The sequence below is a fragment of the Triturus cristatus genome, chromosome 2_2 (genome assembly GCF_964204655.1).
Source record: "Triturus cristatus chromosome 2_2, aTriCri1.1, whole genome shotgun sequence".
In the NCBI taxonomy this organism is placed as follows: domain Eukaryota; kingdom Metazoa; phylum Chordata; class Amphibia; order Caudata; family Salamandridae; genus Triturus; species Triturus cristatus.
The window spans coordinates 103,517,176-103,544,366 of record NC_140582.1 but is presented as its reverse complement, the minus strand read 5'-3'; the positions used below and the strand labels follow the sequence as shown (position 1 = coordinate 103,544,366).

General features: G+C 45.5%; 1 protein-coding gene across 1 annotated transcript in view; it reads left to right on the top strand.

The window, feature by feature from the left end:
- Positions 1–27,191, top strand: part of RNF38 (ring finger protein 38) — a 655,055-nt gene that overhangs the window by 212,043 nt on the left and 415,821 nt on the right. The window contains exon 2 of the mRNA XM_085641112.1: positions 17,114–17,184. Within this exon, the coding sequence (XP_085497238.1) occupies positions 17,114–17,184 (71 nt within the window). The remainder of the gene's footprint in view (positions 1–17,113; positions 17,185–27,191) is intronic.

Below are 27,191 nucleotides of genomic sequence, written 5' to 3'. Positions count from 1 at the left end.
TGCGGGAATTTCCTGTAAAAAGCATTTGCGGGGGAAAGGTGTCCTGCTACCTCCTCAGGGTGGGTGTTTTCAAGGATGAGCATCCTTTCCTTGAGTGACTCCTGACTTCCAGGTCCGCCCCCAAGTATCCAGGCGCTGCTTCCTCCAGCACCAAAGCTGTGTTTTATTTCTGTGGTGATGCAGGCCGCTCTCTGAGCTCCACAGAGAACACTGTAAATCTACATGCGTGTAACTCTGGTTCCCTTTTGTACCATATGTCCCACTGTGTCCCCCTCGGAATGCTTTGTGTTGGTCATCCAAAACGTAAGCTTGGCTTCCACCACCCCCAGGTTTGAGGTAATTCCCCAGGAGACAACCTGTGAACAGATTGTCTCTCACAACATTCCTTAACTGTGACACTCACTTGGGAAGTATATGTAGTAGCCTATGGCCTACCTGTCCCTTCCGATACTTATGAGGGGTAAAAACTGCTCACCTATCATGGTGATGTTGATAGCTGAGTTTTTCAAACTCTTCCGTATCCTTGTATGCTCGAAAGTAGAGCAAATGAACTGGTGGTGTATTCCTGGATACCCAGTTCAGGACACATTTGAACAAAAGGGTACAATTTCTACTGTTTTGGTTTGCCCGCTTTCTTCTCCCTATTGTGAAAGAGGAGATTGATCCTCTGTGCACCCAGAATCTTTCCAGGTAATTGGAAAATCTTCTCTTTGAGTGTTGTCCTCACTCCAAAAATGGCCCTATGTTTGTTGATGGAGCAATTTTGAGCCTGGTCTTTCTAGACCAGATATACTCCCCAGACTTGGAACACTCAGACTCAGAAGAATGATGCTAGTTCCCCTACTTTTGAGACTGTCCACCACCCTGTCCTATCTGGTCCATTCAGTTTTGAGTGAGCTGCATTTTTCTATGCAACTTTGATATTCATTTTCTTATTATACCAGTTGTCATCCATTCATAAAGCATTTGTTTAATTCAAGTTAATCCATATTCTTAAAGCCAGTGCTTATTTTGTTTATAAAATAAAAAGTGTGTCCCTGGGCCCTTCTCAGGAAGCAGCTGCAGTCTCCACCACCCTTTGCCCCTGCCAGCGTTGCCAAAGGCAGTACCAACACAACTACTAACCATCGCACTCCGATAGGTGTGACTATTTAAGACTATTCCAGGCCACCTAAATATAAACGAAAGGTGTGGACGATAGGTATTATTCATTTTTAATGTATATCGAATTATTTAACACTGGTGTTGTGCTCATCTGAAAATTAGACAGAAAGCTCCATCATGTGACAGACTGTCATTAGTGCGGGGTTGAGAATTACGTGCCGGTGCCGATTACCGGAAGCCACCATCTCAAATAAAGCACGGCTTAAAGCACCACCTTTCATGAATTTGTATGTGTTCATGAATATATGCAAGTTTGTGAATCATTCTAAATTCCTTGTCTTTCTATATTATGAATCTTAGCTTCAAACATATTTAATTCATTCTGTATTGCTCCAGTGCATTTTGTATACAGGAGGTCCGTGTTGCAGGTAATTTCACATGAGTGTGTCATACTTGACAATTTTTGAAAACTGAGTTTCTACACCTCTTGGATTCAAGTAGGATTCGTGACATCAGACTGCTGAGGCGTGTACTCTCTTGCAAAAGGTTTTTTTCCACCTGGTGTAGGAACTCTCTATAAAAGAAGTCCGCTCGCTCATTGTAACTTTGTATCCAAGGCCAGTGGATACTGCTGCAGAGCACACCTAAAGCAAAGCTGAAAGGTCCAATTTAGTCTGAATAAACTGAATTAAATCTTCAGAAATACTCGCAACTTTGATCAGTGTGCATTCCAACCCACCTTCTTTGGGTGTGCGACCTGCTATTCCTCAAGGTACTGACATAACTCCCATGAACAAGTCTCCAGGATGGTCCTTACCATCAGTAGATTGAAGTTTTCATAGGTGTTGCTATTTTTCCTCATCACCCATCCATTCACATTCTTTGTGGCCACGTTTTTCAAAGACTATGAGCTCTTGTGCTGTTTTTGCAGTATCTTTAAATTTGGTCTGAGCATTGGGTCTGCCAAATCCTCCTCACCAGGTCCACTTTGTTGCGGCCATGCTTTTTCTACTCACCTGTATCCTACTCCATCATCACCTGAGAGGCACTGGGAGGCAAAATGCTGAATAAATCTTTTACTCTCTTTTCTTTCATTCAACGTAAGCACCATATACGGCAGATGGATAGATGCCAATCTTTGTCACACATCTACGAATGTAGTAGCCCTCTTGAAGCTCGAGAATTCCAGTGAGAGAGGGAACCCAACGATCAGTGCACGGGGACATGCAAGGAAACCGGAGGCTACTAACTCTGGCTACCACTAACCTTATAAAGGACTATAGAACTTTAGGGGGTGGATCCAACATGGACCCGGCACTCACAAGCACACTCCATATACAATCATGGCGAATGTGGGCCCCATGTTTAGCCGTAACAGGAGGCATGGGTTTAGCAAGGAGTGTCGCTAATTAGGCTTCTCACTGAGGTTCAGGTAAAAAAAAGCATGTACCCCGCTACTAGAACCAGCTACACATGATCTTATCATGGACACAGTCCTCAACGCTAAAATAAGATTCTCACTATTCCACAGTCACACGCCCTTTGGGTGAGCAGCAAGCTATAATCCGTAGATCACTAGTCAAAAGAATGTTTACACAAGTCTTTTGCACTAGAATACATATGGCCAGACCAAATCCAAAAATCACCCCTGTGTAGTATGCTCAAATCCAATAAAGTTGAGACAATTATCCTTTTGAAGAAAGTTGAGGTTTATTCACGACAAGACCCACGACCGTCTTCATACAACGCCCCAGTCAGTTATATTAAAACAAAGCTTAACATTCTCTCATGACCTAACAAGAATTCTATATTCCACATTCTTTAAAGCAACATACATTAATTAACCCTAATGCTCCTACTAACATAAAAAGTTCACTTCCACATATTACACATCCCCCTTTCCATAAATCAAAAAGGACATTAAAGCAATAACCCAGAAAACATCTAAATACAAATATACAATACACTTGCACACAAAATGCATTGACTCTAACATAAATAAAAACAAGCAAACATAGAAAATATACATGTTCATAAATTAGAAAATATACATGTTCATAAATTACTAATAATATACAAAGTCCCTTGAATGAATAGGAGCAGATCTAATTCTAGAACTACTCCTGACTAAAGCATCTCCACCACCTGTAGACTGGAAACTAGATGGCATAGAAGGGACAACTGTACTGTCACTGCACCCCATACCATCACCTTGATTCAAATTGTCATGCAAATCCCTACTGCGGCCCACACATGTATGAGCATCTAAATCAAACCAATCCTGTCTTACCCTGCTAACATGTCCGTTCACCCTTTCACAAATGATACCAGCTTGCTTAGGAGTAATTTTGACTAAAGCATTGCAACTCCACCACCCTCTATCTTGCAATAGAACTGCAGTTCTGTTTATCCTAATAACTTTTACAGGTTCAGAGAATTTTGACTGCCCCTTACTAACCCTATGCGGTTTCTTTATAAGGACCCAATCTCCCACACACAACGTTCCTTCCTTAACATGCATTCTGGAATCATAGTTTTTTTTATAACAATCCTGTTTAACACGGACATGTTCTCTGAGACTTTGTAAGTCTACTTTTTGATGACGTTCCACTTTATCCAATAACCAATTTGGACTAATGGCAGAAATAGGTTTCCTTCCTCTCAACAAAATGAAAGGAGCAACATCTGTTGTACTCTGTGGTGTAATATTATAATTCCACACCTTGATCTGTAAGTAATCTCTGACATCAAGGTTATTAGCAATTGCCGTTTGAACACCTTCCTTAATCAACCTATTTGCCCTTTCAACTAAACCATTAGAAGAGGGACTATATAAAGGTACCCTAATATGTTTTACATCATTTTTATCCAAAAAATTGGTGAACATCTCAGAAATAAAATGGGATCCATTATCTGTTACGATCTCCTTAACTCTTCCTTCTATGTAAAACAGATGTTTCAAAAATGTAATGACAGACGCAGAATCAGTGGACCTAACAAACGAAAAGTACAACCATTTCGAAAAATAATCAATAGCCACAATTAAAAACTTTTCATCATAACCAACCAAGTTAATAGGGCCAGAAAAATCTAACCCAATTTTTTCCCAAGCATTGTTGGGCCAAGTAACCGGACACAAAGGAACCGTAGAGGTTTTCCAATGCTTGTCTGAACACAAGCATTCCGTGCAAGAATCCACAAATCTTCTAACCTGCCCATCAATACCAGGCCACCAATAGATTTGCTTAATTTTCTTAGATGTTGCCGAAATACCCAAATGTCCTTCATGTGCCAAAGCAATAATCTTTGGACGTAAAACACTGGGAGGGACAAACAAATCTTGTCTAACCAAGATACCGTTAACAATCGACATTTCTGAAGCAACCTGATGAAAACATCTCAACTCCATTGACATAGATCTTTCGTTGGGCCAACCCTCAATTAAGAATTTCTTCACTTGAGTCATACACTCATCTTTGTCACATTGCTCAACCCATTCTTTCTCAGAAATCCGAAATTGTTCATTTATATCTCCAATAGTAAACACATACTCCAATCCTTCCCATTTTTTATCCACCACATCCTCACCATCAATAGGTAACCGTGATAAACAGTCCGCTCTTACATTTTTCCCACCAGGAATGTATTTTATGTCAAAATTGAACTCTTGTAACCTAGCCAACAATCTAATTAGTCTAGATGAAGCTTTATTCGAACAACTATCTCCCAACATGTATATTAAGGGTTTATGGTCCGTATGCAATTCAAATTTGCTCCCCCAAATGTACATTTTAAATTTTTCAGAGGCCCAAGAGCACGCTAATGCTTCCCTCTCGATCGTACTATAGTTTTTCTCCGCCACATTCAAGGTACGTGAGGCAAATGCAATGGTACATTCTTGACCATTAACCACTTGACTGAGTACTGCCCCCAAACCTCTGCCACTAGCATCAACTGTAATTATGCACTTTGCTCCATGCATGAATGGCTTAATAGCAGAAGCAGTAGTGATTAATTTTTTTATAGCTACAAATGCCTCCTGACACTCCTTGGACCATATGAATTTCTCATTTTTTTTCAAGAGATTTCTTAAAGGCTGCACAACCACTGCATAACCTTGCACGAAACGTGCATAGTACTCACTCAACCCTAAAAACGCCCTAAGAGAATCTTTGTCACCTGGAACTGCCGCTTCATGTATACCTTTTAACAATGATTCTTTGGGTCTGATACCATCAGCTGAAATGTTGTGTCCTAAATAATTAACCTGTTGTGTTAAAAATTTGCATTTTTCAAAATTTACTGTCATACCACAAGCACCCAATTTACTTAAGACTTCTTCTAAAAGTACAATGTGTTCATCTAGGCTTTCCGTGTGAACTAGAATATCATCTTGGAAAGTCTGTACACCCCCAAGATCTCCAAACACTTGATCCATTAAACGTTGAAAAACGCTGGCAGCAGATGCTAAACCAAACGGCATACGCCTGTACATATATACGCCAAAAGGTGTCACAAACGTAGTCAAATGTTGTGACTTTTTAGCCAATGGAATCTGATGGTACGCTGAGCGTAAATCAATTGTAGAAAAATATTTACTACCTCCTAATCTGGCAAGCATTTCATGAATACGTGGAAGGGGATGACAATCCACAAGGATATTTCTATTAAGAACTCTTAGATCAGCACACAGGCGTATATCTCCGTTACTTTTTCGTGCGACAACTGCCGCAGAAACCCATTCTGACGATTCCACACGTTTAATAATGCCCTGATCACACATATCATTCAGTAAATTCTTAAGATCATCTCTGGCTGACAAAGGCACAGGTCTTACTTTCTGTATCACTGGCACCGCATTACTTTTGAGTACAATTTCATGTTCAAAATTTTTAATGACTCCTATCTTGCTAGAAAACACTTGAGGAAATTTATTTTGTAGCATCCTAGTGAAATTGTCACAAATGTTTGTCTCCTGAATCGCTAAAATGGGCATCTCACCTAAAGTGACTGGCTCCTCATGACCTGGCCGTAAGATAATGCCGAACTTTGCTTGGTCCTGCCAACCTAGAATATCCCGTCCATTAACAGCGACATAAATTTTAGTAAAAATGTTCCTCCCCTTGAACAACACACTATCCTCAAAGTATCCTTTCATGATTATGTCATACTCCCCAAAAGCCTTGGGATTAATAGTTGTGGATTTAAGTAATTTCTCAGACCAAAATTTGTGAAATGTGTTCTCTGCTAAAATTGTAATTGGAGAACCAGAATCCGCCATCACATTTAGGTCAATTACTCCAATTTTAACGTCACATATAGGACCCTTACATCTTTTCTCACATTCACCTAATGCACTAATTTCTAGTGATGACACCGATACATTGTTAATAGCTTCAGCCAGTATATCATTCTCAACGTCAAGTTGACTAACCTTGACTCTAGTTTTACTCGCATGACACACATTATAGAAGTGCCCAATTTTCTTGCAATTGTTGCATCTCTTGCCCTGAGCTGGGCAATTCTGAAAATTCCCTAAATGGAATCTCGACCCACATCTGTAGCATGCTCCACTCACTCTCTTCTCAACATTCCTTCTCACATTACCCTTATGTGTAACTAAATTTATATTAGCCTCATTACTAACAGGTGTGACCTCCACTGCTGAAACTTTAGCAATGTCAGAAGACCCACTAATGTTAGCCTCCGATAAAATTTTAGATGAAACCACAGAACGTTCTATGCTTCTTGCTATATCCATGACCTCATCTAAAGATGGGTTCTTACACGTCAAGATACGTTCTTGAATCTTTTTGTTAAAGCAGTTAAAAACTAATTGATCACGTAAGGCAGTGTCTAGATAATTCCCAAAAACACATTTAGATGCTAATACACGCAAAACTGCCAAATAATCCTCGATTGATTCCTCCGCAGATTGTTTGCGTTTAAAAAATGTGTGTCTTTCCACCATTACAGAAGGTTCATCAACATATTGCCTTCCCATACGTGCAAGTGCTTCCTTGTAAACATCCCAAGAGTCATCTCGTGCAGGTGCCGGAAACACCGGTAAATTATCGTACACTTCTTGTCCAGCATTACCCAAAAGATTAAATAAAATGGCTTTCTTCCGAGCTGGTGAAAATTTTAAACCATCAATGGCTTCCAGATAATTCTCAAAGATTCTTAGCCATTTATGCCACGGTTTAATGGGTTTTCCAGGCAGTTCCAAAAAAGAGGGTGGTTGCAAAACATTAGAATTACTATTATTAGCCATACTTTAGTGTTTCTTGACTAAATAATGTTGTTTCTATCACCAATATATTTACTAAGAACTAGGTTGCAGACGCGTTGAAAAATGATGAAAACACGGTAACTTTCCGTGTACGATCTCCGTATCTAGCTTGCTTAACTCGTTGCTAGGAAACCAGCAACAACAGATTCAAAATGGAGGCACGCAGCGTCTACTAACGTGATGACTAATCACGCTGTGCCGTGAGCGAGATCGCGTGAAAGCTTGCGTCATTCATCGCGCTCAGAAGCTGATGAGTATCGTGTTGCTGTCTGGAACTCTCCGCTCCGTTTGAAGAATGCTGCTCCCTTCGCTGATGAGCCGTTGGAGGGGTCTTGTAGCTGATGCAGCAACACCACGGGGCCAACTGTAAGTTAAGACTAACACCAAGTCTTTACGCTGTCAAAGCCGTCCGACGAAATAAAACAGAAAACACAAATCCAAAAGTGTATTCTTTCGTTTGCCGATGAATCCGTAACCTTTTCCTGTAGTATGAATCAAGCAGGAATCCAATTCACTAGCAACTTTCACGATGAATTTCCACGAAATAGTCACTGTCTCACACAGGACACGCAGCTCCCAAAACATATATGTGCGAACTCCCAGCAGGCTTTCAGCACTCTTGAGAAATTTCAAATTTCTACTGTCGGTGGGTCTCTGTCTTAGATCGTCGCCATAAATTGTAGTATGCTCAAATCCAATAAAGTTGAGACAATTATCCTTTTGAAGAAAGTTGAGGTTTATTCACGACAAGACCCACGACCGTCTTCATACAACGCCCCAGTCAGTTATATTAAAACAAAGCTTAACATTCTCTCATGACCTAACAAGAATTCTATATTCCACATTCTTTAAAGCAACATACATTAATTAACCCTAATGCTCCTACTAACATAAAAAGTTCACTTCCACATATTACACCCTGGTAAAAAAAAATCCAATCCAGCCACACCCTGCAGGAGACGCTACTAGAATGGTTCAACTTCAACTTAATCGCTTCAACTTTCCTTAAAATTTAATCTTGAGTGAATTTGCAACTTGTATATGTGTAACTCTAACCACTAGTATCGGTAGTAGACTTATGTACTTCCTACCGTTCTTATGTGAGTTTAGAGTTTATCTGTTTCGTATCTTTTATGTAATTTCTGTACTCTGAAGTCACTATGTATTGTAACTGGTTCTATTGTAAAGTGATCTGACAACTTCGGGTAAAGTTTGAGCTATATAAAAACGCATAACTAAGTAAGTAAATAAATAAATAAATAAATAGGGTCACAGGCACGGTTAGGTACAGCTTTGAAAGCAGCCTCAAGCCTGCGGCCTTCTGGAGAAATGGTAGAATTGCTAATCCAGCCCTGAACATACCCCGTGTGCCAGAACCAATCATTGAGAAGCAGGCTGTAAAATGGCCGCTACACCCAGGTACCTTTAACTGTAATCCTCCCACGCTGTGTTGGTGATCTGTGTTTTTTTCTTTGGTGCTCTTCTTCACGGTGACACCGCCTATTGCTTAAGATAGTGAAGTGTCCACCCTGGTCTCTGCCTACACTAATCATCGCTGGTATCCTTCAGCTTTGGAGTCTATGCAGCGCTTCGAGAGGAAATGTTTTTTATCACATAGTCCTTTTAGCACAAGTCCGCCAGCCGGTTCGCTACGAAACATCTGCATAGATGAACATACTATACATACATAGTTAGAGGGGAAAAACTAGTCCACGCTTTCGTTAGTGAAAAGATAAAGATTGATTGGTTGTTTACGCATGTGGAGCTTAAATATCCCGGGCTGGGGGTGGGGACGTCTGCGCGGGGGCTTGGCGGGCCCCCGCCGCTCCCCAGTAGCTGCGGTGAAGTCGTCTCGTCTGGGACGGTGTCAGTGTGCCATGGCCGCGGACCAGGAATGCCTGGCACGCCGAGGCCGCGGCACCGGTGGGCTGCTTTCATCCTGCTGGCGAACCGAAAACCGTCGGAACAGCCAAGACTGGCTGAAACCCAGAGTACCAAGTGGGTGAAAGTATTTGGCATGGTGAGCAGCGCGTGGTGTGCTCTCCGTCTGGGCCCGTGCCCTATGCGTGTCGAGGGGCCGGCTGGAGGAAAGCAACGTGGAGGACATTTGAAACTTTTAAAAACAATTTTTTGGGGCTGCCTATCATGCACAATGGTGCCTCCTCGGCCTCTGCGGTGCAGAGACGACCCCACCCCTTTGGGGGCCCATGTCAGGCCTAAGGCCTTTGTATATGTGTGAGGCGCCCAACTCCCTAAAATAGCATACGTGTCAGCGATTACTGCAACTCCGTGAAAGTCGAGTCAAGTTGTTGAGTTGTGTACAGAACTTAATGACGTCTCTGAAAGAATTTGGAAAGCAAACAGTGCACACCTCTCAGGGATCATTTACCTACGCACCCCTCTGTGTAATGCTTTCCTTTCAAGCGCTACAAAGAGTTTGCAACCAGCACAACCTGACCACTGGGTATGCAGTATCGATGCTGTGCATGAGTTTAACCTTCTATTTCTTTAACTGCCTAGCCACAGCTGGTGCTCTGACAAGTACACACTAGGCATTACTTGGGCCGCCTGCAGGGGGCATCACTTTGCACCTGGAAAGAAGCAGATTCCCTGTGCCTGGAGGGAGTGATATACAAGCCTCTCCAACCTTTTGGATTATGGATGTTAAAAAAATTAATCAAACGTTTGCTTTTAGCTTTGGATTTCCAGTGATATTGCTGAGGCTTGTAGAATTAGCAGTTCTAAGGTTAACATGCCCCCCCCCCCACACTGTTTCACTCTAGCTTTGCTTATTCTCTGATCCTGTTAAGCCCCCTTGTACCTACTCTTTTCTGGAAGAGATCATTTTTATTGGCTCAAAAGTGGTACAGATGTTTGCAGTCTAGCCTGGGAAGCCAATGTTTTAGAGGACATGGAGCCTGATTTGGTGGCTTGGGCAGTGCGGGAAACTCGCGCAGTCTGGAGGACTTGCGCTTGGACGTTTTTGGGACTGCATCTAAATCACTTCCTCAATTCAGCACAGTGCGAGGTGCCAGAACATACTTGTTTATTCACTCACTACTCATCGTGCTCCAAAATCACAGACAGAAAATGGATGTGCAGACCTGACAGCCTTGTCATATTTTGAAACGGCAGTTCCTCCCTATGAGTGGAGGCGCGCCCCCTCCCCCCCCACTGCCGTGCAGAAAGCTGGAAAATAAAATGGTAATCAAAAGGATTTTATTACCATTTTATTTTCCAGCTTTCTGCCAAATGGAAAGGAGAGGGCGGGCAGTGGCGGAGCTGGGGTAAGGGCGGGCGGTCCGCCCCGGGCAACACTTTTTTGGTGGCGGCGGCACTTCACTTGAGGTGAGCAATTTCAGCGAGCGCAAGTAGTCCCCCCTCCCGCGTTCTTACCTGCACCGGCCGTTACTGGGCGGTATTCTCTGGGACCGCCCCGGGGGGCAAATGTTCTAGCTGCGCCACTAGGACTATGCCAGTACGTCATTACTGCTGATTAGCAGCAGTGAAGAAAAGCCCCTTAAGTATGAATTGCCATGTTAGTTTGGCCGGCTACCTTGCTACAACCAAACGGACATGTGCAATTCAGACTCTCAAACCCAGCTGTCTTAGACAGGGTGGGTTGAGGTTGAAGAGCAGGCCGAAGCTCCAGTGCCATTAGGAGCACTGAGGCAGCCTGCACCAGCCATTCCCGACACTTCTCTCATGCTGCATGAGGGCAGCGTCTGGATTGGATAAGGTAGTTGGCTTTGTGATGTCACTTCCTGCTCAGAGGAGTCTGGAGCCCCGGACTGGTGAGCATCGAGGACGTGATGCAGGATAAGATAAGTTAAACTTTTTTCTCTTTTTTAATTGTTTATTGTAATGTGTTTTGATGCAATTTTGTAATGTATGTAATGTAAATATATGTAGCAGCCTACCATTTTTTAATACCACCTACCGCCACTGCCTTTGCAGGACAAAGGAGTGGCCCAGATACCTTTGTTGGTATTCTAAGTTGGGTAGGTGAAGTGATCTGGTAGAGTTGGTGATGGAAAGCCCCGCTCCCTTTCAGGCCCTACACTTGTAGAGGCTGCACCTCGTTCACTCTTGTAGCACCATACCGTCAGTATTAAACAAACGTTGGGGGTGCTACATATATTTACATTGCATACATTTACAAAATTACATCAAACACATGAAAATAAACAATTAAAAAAGAGAAAAATAAAGTTTCCCTTACCATATCCTGTAGTACGTCCTCGATGCTCTCCGTTCCCGAGCTCCAGATTCCCCCGGGCGCGAGGTGAAAGTCCCAAAGCCAACAACCTTATCCAATCCAGACGCTGCTCTCATGCAGCATGAGGGAAGCATCTGGATTGACTGGATTGGGCTGCCTCAACGCTCTGAAAGGCACATGAGCCGTGTGCCTGCTCTCAAACCCCTGGGTCGGAGAGTTTGAATTGCGCATGTCCATTTGTCTGTGGCAAGGTAGCTTGCCAAACTGACATATGCGATTCATACTGAAGGGGCCACTCGTCACTGCTGCCAATCAGCAGCGGTGACGCACTGGCCCGCCCTGCCCTCTCTGCTCGGCAAAAAGCTGGAAAAATAAAATGCTTATAAAATCCTTTTATTACCATTTCATTTTTCCAGCTTTCTGCACAGCAGTGTGGAGGAGGCGGTGCTCCTCCACTCATACAGAGGAACCACCACTTTTTTAAGGTTTCTCAACCTGCAGTGGTTTGGAGGACGGTGCAAAGACTTTTTACGCTTGCTGGAATCAAACGCTTTGTAAAAGCTTCCAGATCACTTTAATGTTTAGTCTCCTGCTGGTGATTGTGTGAATAGTAGTAGTCCCATGCGACACACAGTGGCACTTTTTCAGGTGGCACGTCTGGGTATGGTATTTATATGAAGCTGAAAAAGGAGCTACGTCAGCACTCCCATCAGGATGTGCATTGCAACCCAATGAAGACCCAGCACAGATGCGGAGGCCTGGTGATCACCAGACAAGCAGAGACTGGGCAGCTTAAGAGATGTAGCACTTTCAAAGTGATTATTTCAGTGTTTCTTTCCAGTTGCATGCTTATTGTCGGCGAGAACTTGTATTATACCCACCACTAAACTTTCAGACAATATTGGTCTGTTTGGATGGCAGTTGAACTTTTTCCTGTACTATGTCAAATTCTGATGCTTGGCCTAGTTCAGCCAAACAGTGTGAATGAAGTGGCTAAGATATCCGGTATCCAATTTTCTGTATAGCATCCTTACACAAAAGGCATAACAACACCAAGCAAAAGTAGGGATTGGATCTCCATAACAACCTTCAAAGTTATAAATAGGCCTTCTTTATGTAATGCCATCCATTTGAAATTCATGGATGCGGATGTGCCTGCAGCGAGAGACTCGTACTTCAGCCAACCAGCAAAGTTCAAATTCTATCTTTCGAACTTGGATTATTGAGAATTTTAAAGTTGGTGCAAGACAGTTCTTAGCCGTTTAGTACAATAAAGTGAATATCCTACTTGGGCCTCAAGGAAGCCGATGCTCGCCACTCTGGTTACAACTGAGAGCCATTGTACTCTCCACAGTTGTGTAGCATCGTCCTGTGACGTATGGATGGTACACATTGGTTCAAACTTAGCAAAGTGACGCAAAAATTCAAACATCATGGACATTGAAACATGGCTGTATTTTGACCTCTATGTCCTTAAGATTTTTGACTTTTTGTTGAACTCGCTTATGTCACCGTACATAAATAAGAAAAAATCTCCCTGTATTAATGCTGGATGTGTGGTTTCAGTACCTAAAAATTAGGGGCCCTAACCTTTTCAGTGCCCATGACGAGATAGTCTCGTCATGGAGCACGGTTGCGCTGTGCCCATGACGAGACTATCTCGTCATGAACCCCACCCACTAGTGCAACGCCCGGCACAGGAGGGGGAAAGGGCGTGGCACTGTTAAACGGCTGCAGTGCCAGTGTAATTGCTTCAAGGAAAAGTGGCACGCTGTTAATATTGAAAAGATAATATTCGGCTTAATATCTGTGTAGTGGTGTATCGTCTGCCTCCGATTCCATGGACTGGAATGCTCTTCCTAATCCTCTTAATATGCAGTCGAGTTTGCAAAATTTATGGAGAGAAACTATGACCTACCTGTCAACTAATTTCTAAATGCTGAAAATTGATTGAACTTTTGTGATCTGCTATTTTTTGCGTGGATTTATGTCGAATGTGATCCCGGCCCTGGTCCAAGTGCTGGTGAAATACAAATAAGTCTAGAATAACAAATTTGTTCTATAAGTATCCTTTTTCGATATTTGGTGTTATCTTTAAAAAATAAGCTGAATTGCAGAGAGAGAATTGAAAAAGCCTAGGAAGGTTTGGACAAAGAGTGAAATATATTTGACATTTTGGAAAATAAAATAACATTTGACGAATTTTAAGTTTGGTCCTGGTAGAGTACAGAATTGGGTGCAAATGTAATTACAGGCAGAGCAGTACCACTTCTTCAGCAAACCACTTGAGTGTACAGACCTCAAGTACCATACGGTTATGGCTGTTAGAAGATAAAGCTGCTAGTTGATGGATCCCAAGTCTGGGTGGCACCTGAGGTACACGTGTTCAAGGACTAGGCGAGGGGTAAGTAAAGTAGATCAGTGGCATGAGTAATTAGAGTTACTTTGTTCAACGTAGAAGGGTGTTCACGGCCACCTTCTACTCGTCATTAACTCCCCAAATAGCGCACAGCTTTACACTGCTTAACTTCAGCCAGGATAGATGCACAGAGCCACTTCTCATGTTGAACGCTTTATTGATCATTTGATGTTGTTTTTTACGAACCTCACAAAGAAGGTGGGTTACCCTGCGCACCTTTTTGTAATATTTTCCAAATGTAACTACTTTAAAGTTGAGATCACTTAGAACTTCATTAGGTTCTGCTTTTTAATCAATCAATCAGCATTTGTACAGCACATCACTGTCACTCCTAGGGGTATCTAGGTGCTGAGGGTGCTGTATGTGTCGAAATGCCTGGTCTTGAGTTTCTTTCTGAACTCTGCCAGGGAGGATGCTGTACGGCGGTGGAGTGGCAGGTCGTTCCAGGTCTTGGCAGCGATGTACAAGAAGGAGCAGCTCCCGCTGCAGCTGCGAAGGATGCAGGGTGTGTGTGTGTGCAAGGGCGAGAGTGGCGGAGAGCAGGCGGTAGGTGGAAGTTCAGTTGATGTAGGATGGTCCGTGGTTGTGTAGAGCCTTGTATGCATGTGTGAGGATCTTAAACTGGCATCTCTTCTGGATGGGTAGCCAGTGGAGGTTTCGGAGGTGGGGGGTGATGCGGGTCTGTCTTGGGAGGTCCAGCATGAGGCTTTTTTTCTTTTGTTTCAAAATATGTGTCTTTTGTATTCCTACACTGCTACCTTCCTGCAGCATTTTCTTAGGTAGCAGGAAACCTGCCGTACATTAGAGGTTTGACAGACCAAAGCATCAAATTATCTGTGGGTTGTTCATATTACTAAGTGTTTGTGTGCGGTGAGTGTGGCAGCAAGAACTTATGAAAGATAATTGTGTGAAATACAATCACTTCTCCACAAAACTATATGAATATGCTAATCCAGAAAATTGGACAGGCGGGAGTTGCCACTTCTGCTTCAATTAATTGCTAGTATTACAAAAATGGGAATGTTCGGGACAATATCTGACCTCCGCAACCAACTTTCTCTGTAAACGTCTGTATGGGTGTGCGTCCGCACTAATGAACCATGCGGAGTGATTTATTAAAATCCCATGATACCATTTTGTACCTCCTTAGATATGGTTTCTATCCACTGTGATTTTTTTTTTACAGTATGATTTTCTAAATGTATTTTAATGTTACTTCTTTTGTGAAATGCTGTACGAGACCCTTTGTCTTTCATATTCTCTATGCCCTTTATACGTGTTGATGCACAATTTGCCGTCATTGAGAGGATAATCCACAGTTTGAGTGCAACAGAAGCCCAAGTTCCCCATCCAGTGACACCAGTGTGCCTTGAAGCCCTGACCTAGAGCAGTGTGGGAAGGAGGGATACATTGTGGTCCTAACCACATTTACTTCCTGGAGTGTCTCTCACTGGCCCTGCTAAGAACTGGACTGCTTCACAAGTTGGTTAACTGCAGTAGCCTCCTCCAGGCCTTCTCACACATTTTTCTATCTTTCAAAAAGACCTAACTTTCTCTGCCCCTTTCAGCCTCCCTGTAGCCACCTCCACTTCACCGTCCAGTCACCAAGCAGACTTGATCAAGGTGTCCGGCAGGCTCCTCTGCAACCCCCTTCTTGTGGTGTTGAAGTCCGCATATTTCACCACCCTTCCTTAATCGTATGCCAGTGATCTACTACAACCCCAGCAGACTCCTTCCATCACAACCACTATGGGGCCTCCTATTCCTGAACACCCTACACCCAGGTACAGTTCCTCCTTCACCCATCACGTCGACCTTGAATTTGACCTACCTCAACCTGCCTTATTCTCAAACTACGTTAAATCAAAAAGGGGGACGGAAGAGCAAGTTATTTAAAGAGGTCCTACTCCTGTGCTCCTCCGAGTACTCATGTAAAACATGGGAAGGAGATCGTTCCTCTAAAAAGCCGGTGCACTGGAGGTTGCTACCTGGCCGGGAATCAAGTCGCTGGAAGATCTGCATTTCAGATCATAATGCCCTCACACACCTGTTAGGGTGTCATGCTTCATCATAGGGCGCTCCTCGTCAGACAGGCGCTGCAACGTCTGACGGGCCTGGTGGCTTCTTTAGCTGAGTTCTTCAGATCTGAGGACGCCGTATGTGGTGGGTGCATGTGGGCAAAAACCAGTGAATAGTGGTGTGTGGTGGTGTGTGCAAAGTGACTTAAAATAGGCACCGGACGCCAGAACAATTTAATTTGATTATCAGGAGGTCCTAAGGTACCAGGATAGCTTTATGTGTGCATGGTCCATTTCTCTCAAACTAGCCTTTTTAGCCTTATCCTATAAACTTAATTCCCTTCAATTCAGTTCTCCCATAATCTGGCCTTGACTGAATCTTAATGTGCGCCATGAAAACTCCCTCCTACATCACTTACCAAAACAACCACTCACATTCCACATTCCCAAAAGTCATTTACGATCATCTCAAAAACAACAAGCATGCTGCAGGCATGTTTAAAATGTCGATTCCAAGAAGTTGCTGGAGGCTTAACACAATTTGCATGAAGTTATTTTTCTTACATTTTAAAGGTTTGTTATTTTCCTCCATTTCCATGCTACCCTGGGTGCGTTTTTCCATCAGCAAGAGTAGACTTTTGTATTTTGTGTGCGAAGAGAAATCGAGCACAGCCAACGCAAGCTTTCAGCGCGCAAAATAGCGGTTAGTAGCAGTTTAGCTCAGATTAGCACCACAGAGGCACTTTAAATACCGTAGGCCTAGGGACAGAGAGGGAGCTTTGACTTTCCTCCAACCCTACTTGTACAAAAAAGCTCCTACATTAAAACCTGTACATGCTGGTAAACAGCTCTGAGAATTAATGTATACATTGGCCCAATTGACACAATTCTATTGTTGCCTCCATTTTATTTGTTTTGGGTTTTCATAATATATACACCCTTCTGCAGTCACCACAGAGTTTGACCAACAAGCACACTGCTGTATGGGGTTTCTAGGTTTTGATGATCCGTTTTTTCTGTTCCTTTTTTTCTTACCATACATCCTTTCTTGCCTTTTGTAGGGAACACGAGCCCTCCCTTCCATCGCCAGCCACACCATCACGAACATATTCGCAACGATGACAGTGACAAGGTAAGGTGCTCCTCAACTACTCTTCCCCTTTGGTAAGATCTGCTGGTGTGTCCTTGAATGAAATGTCTGCTTCAGTTTGCTGGTGTCAGATGTTGTAGGTAGGGAACGCGTGGAGTGGTAGGCCTGGGGCTTTAAGTGGGCCGGGTTTCACCGGTGCTGAGCACGGGCAGTTTTTTAAAAGGGGCCTCGAAACGGGTCTCTATCGCGCTCTGTTTTGTGCCCTGGGGGTCTGGTTTTTTAGGTCTCGGCTAGCGAAGGCTGCGCTTGCGCAGTCTCGCTCGCGAGAGATAATGACTTGGAGAAGAGGGGCTTGAACCCGCCCTCTTCTCCCCTCTTCTCCATTGGCTGGCCTCTTGAATGCTGGCCAGCCATTGGAGAAGAGGTTCGTCACTCCGAACAGGCCCCGTCCTTTTCGGATTCGGGGGCGTGTTTTTTGCAACTTTTCTAATTATCTCCTCCAGCCAATGGCAAGAGGAGAGAAAAGAAAAACACGCCCCCGAATTCGAAACCGCTGCTACCTTTCTCTGAGGCATTTCTGCTTCGCCTCGGAGAAAGGCAGTGGTGTGCTTGTTTCTCTTGTTATCGAGCCTCTCTCTCTCGCCCTTAAAAACGCTTTTCTCCTCGTTTCCTTGCTCCGCACTGCCCTTCCGCAATCTACTGTCTACCCATCCACTGACGTGCTCCGTGTCTCGGAGTTACACCCTTCCTCTTTCCACGCACCCTCTGTCTGCCCCGGGCCTCCCGTTCACCGGCTGCACGCTTTCCAGGGCTCTGCGCTCCTCTGCAGCCAAGAACCTCACATGCCAAAGGTCACACGGTCTTCCTGGGGCGACGGGAGCTTCACAACCTGCACCGCCAGATTCTGGAGAGTTTCCCCTCCTGTCTGAAGGACACCTCGAGGCTCCCTTCCTTCTGAAAAGCCTGAAAAACAGGGCAATTCTGCCAAGAACCTTTGGAGCTTCCCTGGTTAAACCTTCATACAGCGCCAAGACGCCTCTGCGCATGCCAGCGCTTTATAAAAAGGAAAAACTTAACATATTAATATTAGTAATTGCACTAGTAACGGCAACAATATTCATGTAGATAATATCACATAGTTCATGTATATAACGTCACAGTTCCAGAGGCCCGTTTGTCGCTTTTATCCCAGGGCTGCCGCACGCCGTCATTGTTGAACTCTGAAGAGCGAACAGCCCGGGCCGCCCTGCAAGGAGTGCAGTCTGTGACCCGCAGGCTCCTCACTGACCCTCTGCAGCAGCGACCCGAACCCGACAAGCTGCCTCGCATCCATTCCAAGGCAGTTCATCCGACTGAGCCCTTACCGCTGGGGTCTGTGTATGGTCTGAAGGTCAGAGGTCATGGCAGGGGCAACTCGACCTTTCATCCACCTTAAGTTGATAAACTGAATACCAATACTTCGACCAGGTACTAATTCTATATAAAATGCTGCGTGAAGCGCTGTATAAATCCCAGGGGATGCTTACCTGCAAAGGTGGAGCTGAGGAAGACGCGGACCACCCTGGAGGACTCTGGGGGGAGTTCCACCGCCCTCCCCCAGAGGAGGGCCCACCGCACCTCCGCACTGAGGCCTTGAAAGCGCATTCTGCCTTCAGATTCTAGGCGCTACCGTGAATAAACCTGGGGATCCCCGGCCCAGCGCCAACACACACCCGCTCCTTTCCACGAACAGCGCTGTTGAATTCCGGGGGCAAACGTGCAGCGGCGCAGGTCCTGTCAAGCGCCTTCTCTGTGTGCGCCCACGACGAGTGTCCTCTGCTCCTGTCTGGTGTGGGAGGAAAATGGAAGAAACACTTGAGTATTCACCGATTGCAGATTAAATATTTGTAAGGGGGTTGGTGATGTGTAGACCCCTCCTTCCTGCCTCGCCCCATATACACCCCATCAGGCATCAGAGGCTTCAGCTGAGCACCCCGCAGCTGGGGCCTGATCCCATTCAGCTATCTCCTGAAGAGGGAGCCTATTGGGTTACTGGGCCATTCCCGACCTGCCCTGCAAAGGCCCCACTGCCCCCACCCCTGCTCCCATGATTCAATTCTGATTTTATTGTATTCACGACTCAGGCGGCAGGTGCATAAACCCACTCAGCTATCTCCACGACATTAGGCCTCTAGGATTACTCTGTCCGCCCCAGCCTGGCTTGCAGTAACCCTATGCAGACTCCCCAGAATCCAAGCCAAACCTATGGCTTTCAGGATGCAGAACTCTCCGTGCAGCAGGTGCATGAACCCACTTAGCTATCCCCCGCACTGGCAGGCTCTTGCATTACCGTGACCTGGCTGCGGGAGCCTCTTGGTGCAGCAGGACGCGAGGAGCTCGTTGTGCCCTGTCTGGACCCGGTGAACGCAGCCGGCTGTGTCTGATCCTTCCACCGGCTGTAAAGCGCCTAGCGTGTGATCCCTCGTGTGTTTGAAGCGCTCCCTTGAGAACCTCAGCATCGCTATAACAACCAGTGTTGTCGGAGAGGCTCCGGTACCACAACGGCCCACGCCGCAGGCAGAGCTCGGATCCCGCTTTGAAAGAGCACGTGGTGGCGCTATGAGGCGCTCAAAGGCGCTACAGGCATAAAGGGCGCAGCGTTCAGTGACCGACTCGGTGTTCCAGTCCAGCAGGTTTTCATTCACTGCAGGAGCCTGCGGGTGCCGCGTGGGAGGGCCTTCCTCTAATTCTGAGGAAGAAGACTGTCAAAGGGCCAGACAAACCTTTCAGAGGTTCCCGGATAAGAATAGCTCGTGACTGACTCTGCCCCAGCGCCACAGACCTTTCAGAGATATAAGCTGCACCTGACGTGTGACTGACTGACTCCTTCCCAGCGCCACAGACCTTTCGGAGATGTAAGCTGCACCTGACGTGTGACTGACTGACTCCTTCCCAGCGCCACAGACCTTTCAGAGATGTAAGCTGCACCTGATGTGTGACTGTTTGACTCTGTCCCAGCGCCACAGACCTTTCGGAGGCTCCCGGATAAGAATAACTCGTGACTGACTCTGTCCCAGCACCACAGACCTTTCGGAGATGTAAGCTGCACCTAACCTGTGACTGACTGACTCCTTCCCAGCGTCACAGACCTTTCAGAGATGTAAGCTGCACCTGATGTGTGACTGACTGACTCTGTCCCAGCGCCACAGACCTTTCAGAGGCTCCCGGATAAGAATAACTCGTGACTGACTCCTTCCCAGCGAAACCGCGGGACACGTTCTGTGCTGCTGGCCTGGGGTATGCGAGGAGAAGCAGGGGCGCCTGGAAGTCCCTACGGTGCGTGTAACTGAGGTGCAACTCCGGGCTGAGTTGGCAGCAGGATGAGAAAGTTTAGTACTCTGGGCGGCCTAGCGGTTTGGGGCAGGACTGACTGCCAGGTTGCTCGGAGTTAGTTCTCCTACTGCTGGTATTGGGCATCTTTGGAATCTCAGAACATGTATCATTTTAAATAAACTGCAGGAAGGAGACAAATTAGCATCGGGGGTAATGGGATTGTCACATTCATATGCTAATTGCATTGGTGAGCATGTAGTCTGTCACCGATTATTGCCCCTCCCCCCCTTATAATGACGGGTCATAGGGCGATCATGCGGGAGTGGGGAAGGTGGCAGCTGTCTCCACCCTCAGCCTGTGTCTTGCATGTTCCTAACTGCACCAGCTGAATTCTGAGACAGCCAACAAATGGGTGTGCACGTCCAAGGCCCGCTACTTAACGTAACCTTAAGTGGCATGGGTGAACCTGTTTTCCGGGGTCGACATACGTCAGCTTCCTGGCTCTCCAGTGCGCCATGGGAATTGTAGTGCACCGTGTGCTCCTGGACAAATTCCTTCGTTTCCGTTCGCCTAGTTTTCTTAAGCTATTGACATTGTAAATAACAATGCCGTTTCTTTAAATGTTTTAAAGACAAAAACATAAACAAAAATAATGTCATGAGCAATGCCAATAGCTCTAACTTTAACAATGCCGAGACCATTGCATTGTAAATGCTTGTTTTACGGACTGCAGTGACAGCAGGCACATCGGTGTGCGCCTGCGCACACTGCTCACTTCTCATTAGTGGAGAAGTTATGGCATGAGATCATGCCAGGTGAGCGTTGTAGGGGAAGGTAAATCCTTTAAAGAGTCATTTTCTCTCTGGATTTCCCTCTCTTTTTGAAACTCAGGAGCAGGAACATTGTTGTGATGTCACCAGGGCTTTAAGTGGAAGCTTTTTCAATATTATATACAAGCCATAGTTGCTGCCTATTTATCTTATGCAACTAACAACCATTGACACAGCCAATAGTCCTGACTTGTTGTAGGTATGGTGTTACTTGTTGTATAATATATTTGGAAGCAATGACAGACACAGCAAAATACAAGTCGGGCAGAACACTATGCTAACCACAGATTTTTTGCTTGCGTGCTTTAAGCCACACCCTCAATTACATTGGCCACGCCCCTTTGAGAACCCCCTCCCTCCCCCAAGTTTTTTCATCCCACTTAAAGCCCTGGGTATGCGTCCTCTTGTGAAGCAGTCTTTGAAAGTGGTGGTTTGTGTTCAGTGAGCCACATTTGTGGTAACTGTCTGATTTGTGGGTTGTTTTTTGTTCGCCGGGAGGATGTGGTTCGCCCCTCCGAGTTCCTTTTCTTTCTCTCTCTGCCTTGAGCACTTCTGGGAAATAGTCGAGTGCTTTGCCAAGATGTCCAGGCTACTGAGAGCATACTCTGATTAGGTAGAACCAGAGTACAAAAGGGGGCCTGCACGTAACTTATGCAACTCCAACCTAAGCAAATATTCCACAATATAAAACTCGGTAGTGGGGGAAACGGGAGAAACCCCCCCAATTATTCAAAATGTTTTTCGTCTATTTAGAAGGAGAGAACTGAATATGGGATGTGGCTGTTTCACTGTGTAAAGTCGATGTTCGCAAACAATGCAGATCAGGTGCACAGAGGTCCGCAAACCAAAGCAAGTCCAGTTTATGAAAAGATCGGGCTATGTTAATGTGGCAGGATCAGGCTGGGTCCAGAGTAGAGTGTAAACCCGTGGAACGTCCAGTAAGTGCTGCCCATTCCACGCCGACGAGTCACGAGCCATGCAGCGCCTAACACCTAACTAGGCGCTGCATACTGTAATGCTCGTCGTGAATCCATAGCACACGTGCAAAGACTGCTCTCCTTATGCCAATAACAGACAGCATCTGGGATATTCTACATCTAGAGTTGACATTACACCTTACCTACTCAATAGGTGGGTGAGCCACTGAAAGCTCGAGTCTGAAGCCTGGTTCTGGCCCAGCTCGAGGTCCTGTCGGACCCTCGAGCCCATGTCGAGCCGAACTTTCATGTGCCTGTGCCTACTTAGCTCCCTAAGCCTGGGTGTTGCCAGAGTTGGGAACGTCGGAACTGGGGAGCCATGTTCGAGTCTGGTGGCAGCTCAACATCCTGTGCTCATGGGCAAATCACTTAACCTCCCCATCCCTATTAACAATTAATGGTGGCCTCGTGTAATGTAAGTGGTGCTAATGGAAAGTGCTCCAATACCTGAAGGTCAAGTTCTCGCTAAGTAGAAACTGCAGGAAAATACGCAGGCCAAAAAGGGGGGCAGCACAGACCACATACTAGCTTGTTGGTGTGAAAAAGGCCGCTTTATTGGAAACAGGTGCACCTTATGTACAAAATCCCTTGGCCTGTGCCGTACAAAACTCTACCTCACTAAATATTGTCCTCCTACTTTACCCCCCAACCCCCTCCCCTAAACATGTTCCCCCTGCAACAATTATAACCACAACTTGCAATTTCCTAACCTTTCTTCACCTACCTAACTACGTAAACTTCCTATGTACTTTCATAACTGTAACTATACATCGTTATACCACAAATGACCTAGGAAAAAACGCCCCCATAGAACCATAGAGAGGCACCCCAGCACCTGCTCCAGCGACAACCCCAATACAAACTTCCCTCCCCGATGCACCTGCTCCCAAGAAAACTACCTAACATAAAAAGGTATAGACTGCAAACCAAACCCCCAAAATAGAAACCGAAAAACAAAACATTCCTATAGGGAGGGGGGTGGGACAAAGCTAATTTGCCAGAAACCCTCCCCAGCCGGCTGTCGTGTCACAAACCACCAAAATGGTGGCCCGTGACCTTAGATGGATAGATATATACCCAACCAGCCCCAAAATAGCCTGACCCTAGCCCAAGAAGCCCAAAACAGCCCAAGGGAGCCCAACCAGCCCACTGGGCTCTGGCTGCTCCCCGGCCCAAAACCCCCGGCAGGGGCGCACCTCCCGCTGGTCGGCCGCCACCCCCAAAGCCCTATTGGCACATGGCATGACAAATAGGAAACCATTTACTATCTGTTTGGTACACAATGAGACCAGAAACTTGGATACATCGCGGATTCCCCGCTTAAATTGTGTGATCGCTGGCAAATGGGTTTTTTTCACCAAAATTATTTTTCCTTATGAAAGAAAGCACGTTCAAATATGTGTGTTCAGGGTGCCATTTGTACACAAACCTGTTGTATTTGATTTAATGAGCTGTAATGTTGCTCTATAATAATCTTGGCCACGTCCAAGGTTTATAGCTGTCTTGCCTTTTAGTTCACTGATGGTTCATGTTTAAAAATTCTATCACTTAAATAAGTACTTCTCAGTGCAGAGATATAATGTGATGTATTAATGTTAAAGAAACACGTTTTTTTTCAATTCTGAAGAGACTGTCGCATTTTACATAATGTTTGTTGAATGATTTACATTGAATACATTTTAAAGGCTCGGCTTAAGCATGGATTCGAAAATCCGAGTCAGACCCTTGGCTCGGCTCTCCCTGTTAATTTGTTGGCTCGCCCGCCTCTAAACTATACTGTGTGCCTATAGTTTCCACCTGATTAGGGTGCAAAACCAGAGCACATGGCGTTCCTGCAAGATTGCTTTTTGTGTAAGGAGGATGAGTTGCTAGAGACCCCCCATTCATTCCCCCATACACCCTTGGCAAAATGTGGAAGAAATGGTGCAAAATGTAATGGGCTACTATTACACCAACTAAGAAATGCAAGGATCTTTGTTTCTAAACGCTAGTGCAAATACATGCTTTCATATACTTTCAGTTACTCTCATACTCTCTGAAACATATATATAAAATTCACTTCCAGCAGCTACTAACTGGGTTTAAATGATTTGCCAAAAGTAGGCAGAACCTGTTAGAAAACAAATTTGGGAAATGGGAATTTTTCAGCCGTTCAAACCGGTATTTTTATAAAATTTCCATAGGTGATTTTTTTTTGTCTTTTTTTGCGGTCTTGGGCCTTTCTGCAGTTTGTTTCTATTTCATTTTTTTTTTTTACATCATTGTATTGCAAGCGATGTACACCCTTTCATCCTTTGCCCATCCATCCTGTCATCCAAGCTCTCCAGCAGTGTGTGTGCTCCCAAAGTCATTCTGACTCCTCGGCACGAACCCCAGGAAGGAGACCACTGGACGTTCTGAGCTGAAGGAATGTGTCTTCTGAAACATGAAACCACTCTTCATAAGTACAATATGGACGCAAAATTACTTTGTGGCTAGTTTCCTTTACATTAACTGGAAACCCAACAGAAAATGAATTGGGTGTGTATGAAATTCATCTTATTTACTTTTGCGTAATTATTTGATACTGTAAAAAAATTCCACGAATTACAAAACCTGCATTTAGCTCTATACCTTACCATAAAATGCATGCTCGCATATGTTTTAGATGCTAAGACGCTGTAAACAAATAACGCAAACAGCAGCCGCTCTCGTTCTGGCCATTTTGCGTTGTTCATGTGCTCCCTTGGCATAACACAGTTGCTGTAACACAATGAAAAGTTAAACACAGCGCCAGCCGCATCCATGGTGTTGGTTCTTACCTAGGGAAGAAAGCTTGGTGCGTATTGATGTATTGACGCGTGCACTCTTTCTTGCTCAAATCTTCAGTAAACGTTTGGAGAGGGCCCTGGGCTTAAGAAATTCAACCAGCAAGATGCTGAGTTGTATTTATTCTGTGGCAGGAGAGTAACGCAGGCGCCTATAGCGCCTGCAGCCAGGAGGGCCCCTATCTCTCCAAAGGGCCACCAACCCTTCAGTTGGGCCCATTCAGCCCAGGGTCAATCAGTATCTGTGTGTTATGGACCTGCCAGGAGCCCCTCATTACAATCTACAGGGGTGCCCCTATCCTTTTGCATTACGCCACTGCTCTGTGGTGCATTAAACAGTGCCAATCTGAGACCTTCCTGTTTCCTCTTTGCCATTGTACTAGAAAAGCCACTGAACCAGGAGTTGCCTGCAATTGTTTTTTTTTAGTTTGCCCTTCCCAAACCAACATCAGTGACACACAAACACACGCCGCCACATGGGTGCACTGAGATTAATGGTGCAGCAATGGCAGGTGAATTTCCATATGGCCAGGTATTGCCGCTGTCCCTTGGATGAACCAACCTCCAGACTCTCCCGCCCCAACAAAACCATGTCACGGACAAGAACACAAAACAAGTTTTTTCTTTGGGTTAGGGGTCGTAGGACTCTCAGCCATATTTATTCACACATATACACAAAAACACATTTTACTTTATGCACAGTAAGCCACAATTGTACAGTGTTATTTATAGGGATTAAAACCTAACCTTAACAGAGACGCTAATACGCTGTATTTACCTAAACATAGCTAAAAAAATTCTGTGCATTCTGCAATATACTTTTGCCAGTGAGATTATAACTGGTCCTATTGTCTCTTCCTCTTAACACACTTTGTCTAATAAAATGGACATAGGTGGGTTCCATCTTAGAGGAGGACCCCATCCACCGACCTACCCTACCAGAATACTCCTGTGCATTGGGCACGTGTGTGAGAAAGTGCCATCTTTCTTGCATGGTATGCCCCCACTTTTTGCTGAATTGCTGATGTACTTTGACTGAGTGTGCCCTGGGCTCCTGCCAATCAGGTGCCCAGGGCCTGTGTTCCTTCCCTAAAACTGCATTGAAGCCTAAACCCAATTGGCATCTCTGGCCACATGTCAGCCCCTGGTAAATGGTACCATAGGTTCCCAGGGCACCGTGACCATAGAAGGCCCCTATGGGCTGCAGCACTTATTGTGCCACCCTTGGAGGCCCTGTACCCTGACACGCACACACTGCCTTTGCAGGCTGAGTGTCTTGGTGCAGAACAAAACAGAGAGTCGACATGGCACACATCCCTGTGTGCCATGCCCACAAACACACTGCCCTGGCATACCTCAGTCACCCCTTTAGCTGGGTGCACTATGCCAGTGGTGTGGGTACAGGTGCATGAGCCCTGTACCCCTACAGTACCCAGGTCCATTCCTGGGCACTAAGTGCAGTGCTGCCATTAAGAGTATATGGTGCTGGGAGGTCGTCATCACAAACTCCACAGCACCATGATGGCTACACTGAAGACTGAGAAGTTTGGTATGAAACTTCTCAGCACATTAAACCCACACTGATGCCAGTGTGGGATTTAATGTAAGATGCACGACAGAGGGCATCTTAGAGATGCCCCCTGGACCTAACCAACAACCAGCGTCCTGACTGAGAGGCTGCCTAGGCTGCCACCGAGCAGACATGTTGCTGGACCCCTGGGTTGAGAGCCATCCTCTCTCGTGGGTCTGCAACAAAGCACATCCTGGGCTAGGTGCTAGGTCTCCTCCCCCAGGATGGGCAGGGGAAGCTTCAAAGGCATGCTGCCTTTATGAGCTTCTCCAGGCCACTTGCTGTACTCAGCAACTGGTCCCCACCGGTTCTGACCCCCACTCTGGCGGGAAGATCGGCGGGAAAACCCAAGTGAGGAAAGGGGGTGTGCCAGCCTCTGTCAACCCCACCCCTCAGGTGGGGGAGGCTAGGTGAAGCACAACTCCGGGCTCTCGCCATCTTGAGGATGGGAAGCCCTACCCAATCAGGACTAGGCTCCTGCCCCCCTCCCACTGGAGAGTGGCAGGCTAGGGGGTCTACCCACCCCAGGAAAGGGACCCATTGGTCCCTGACC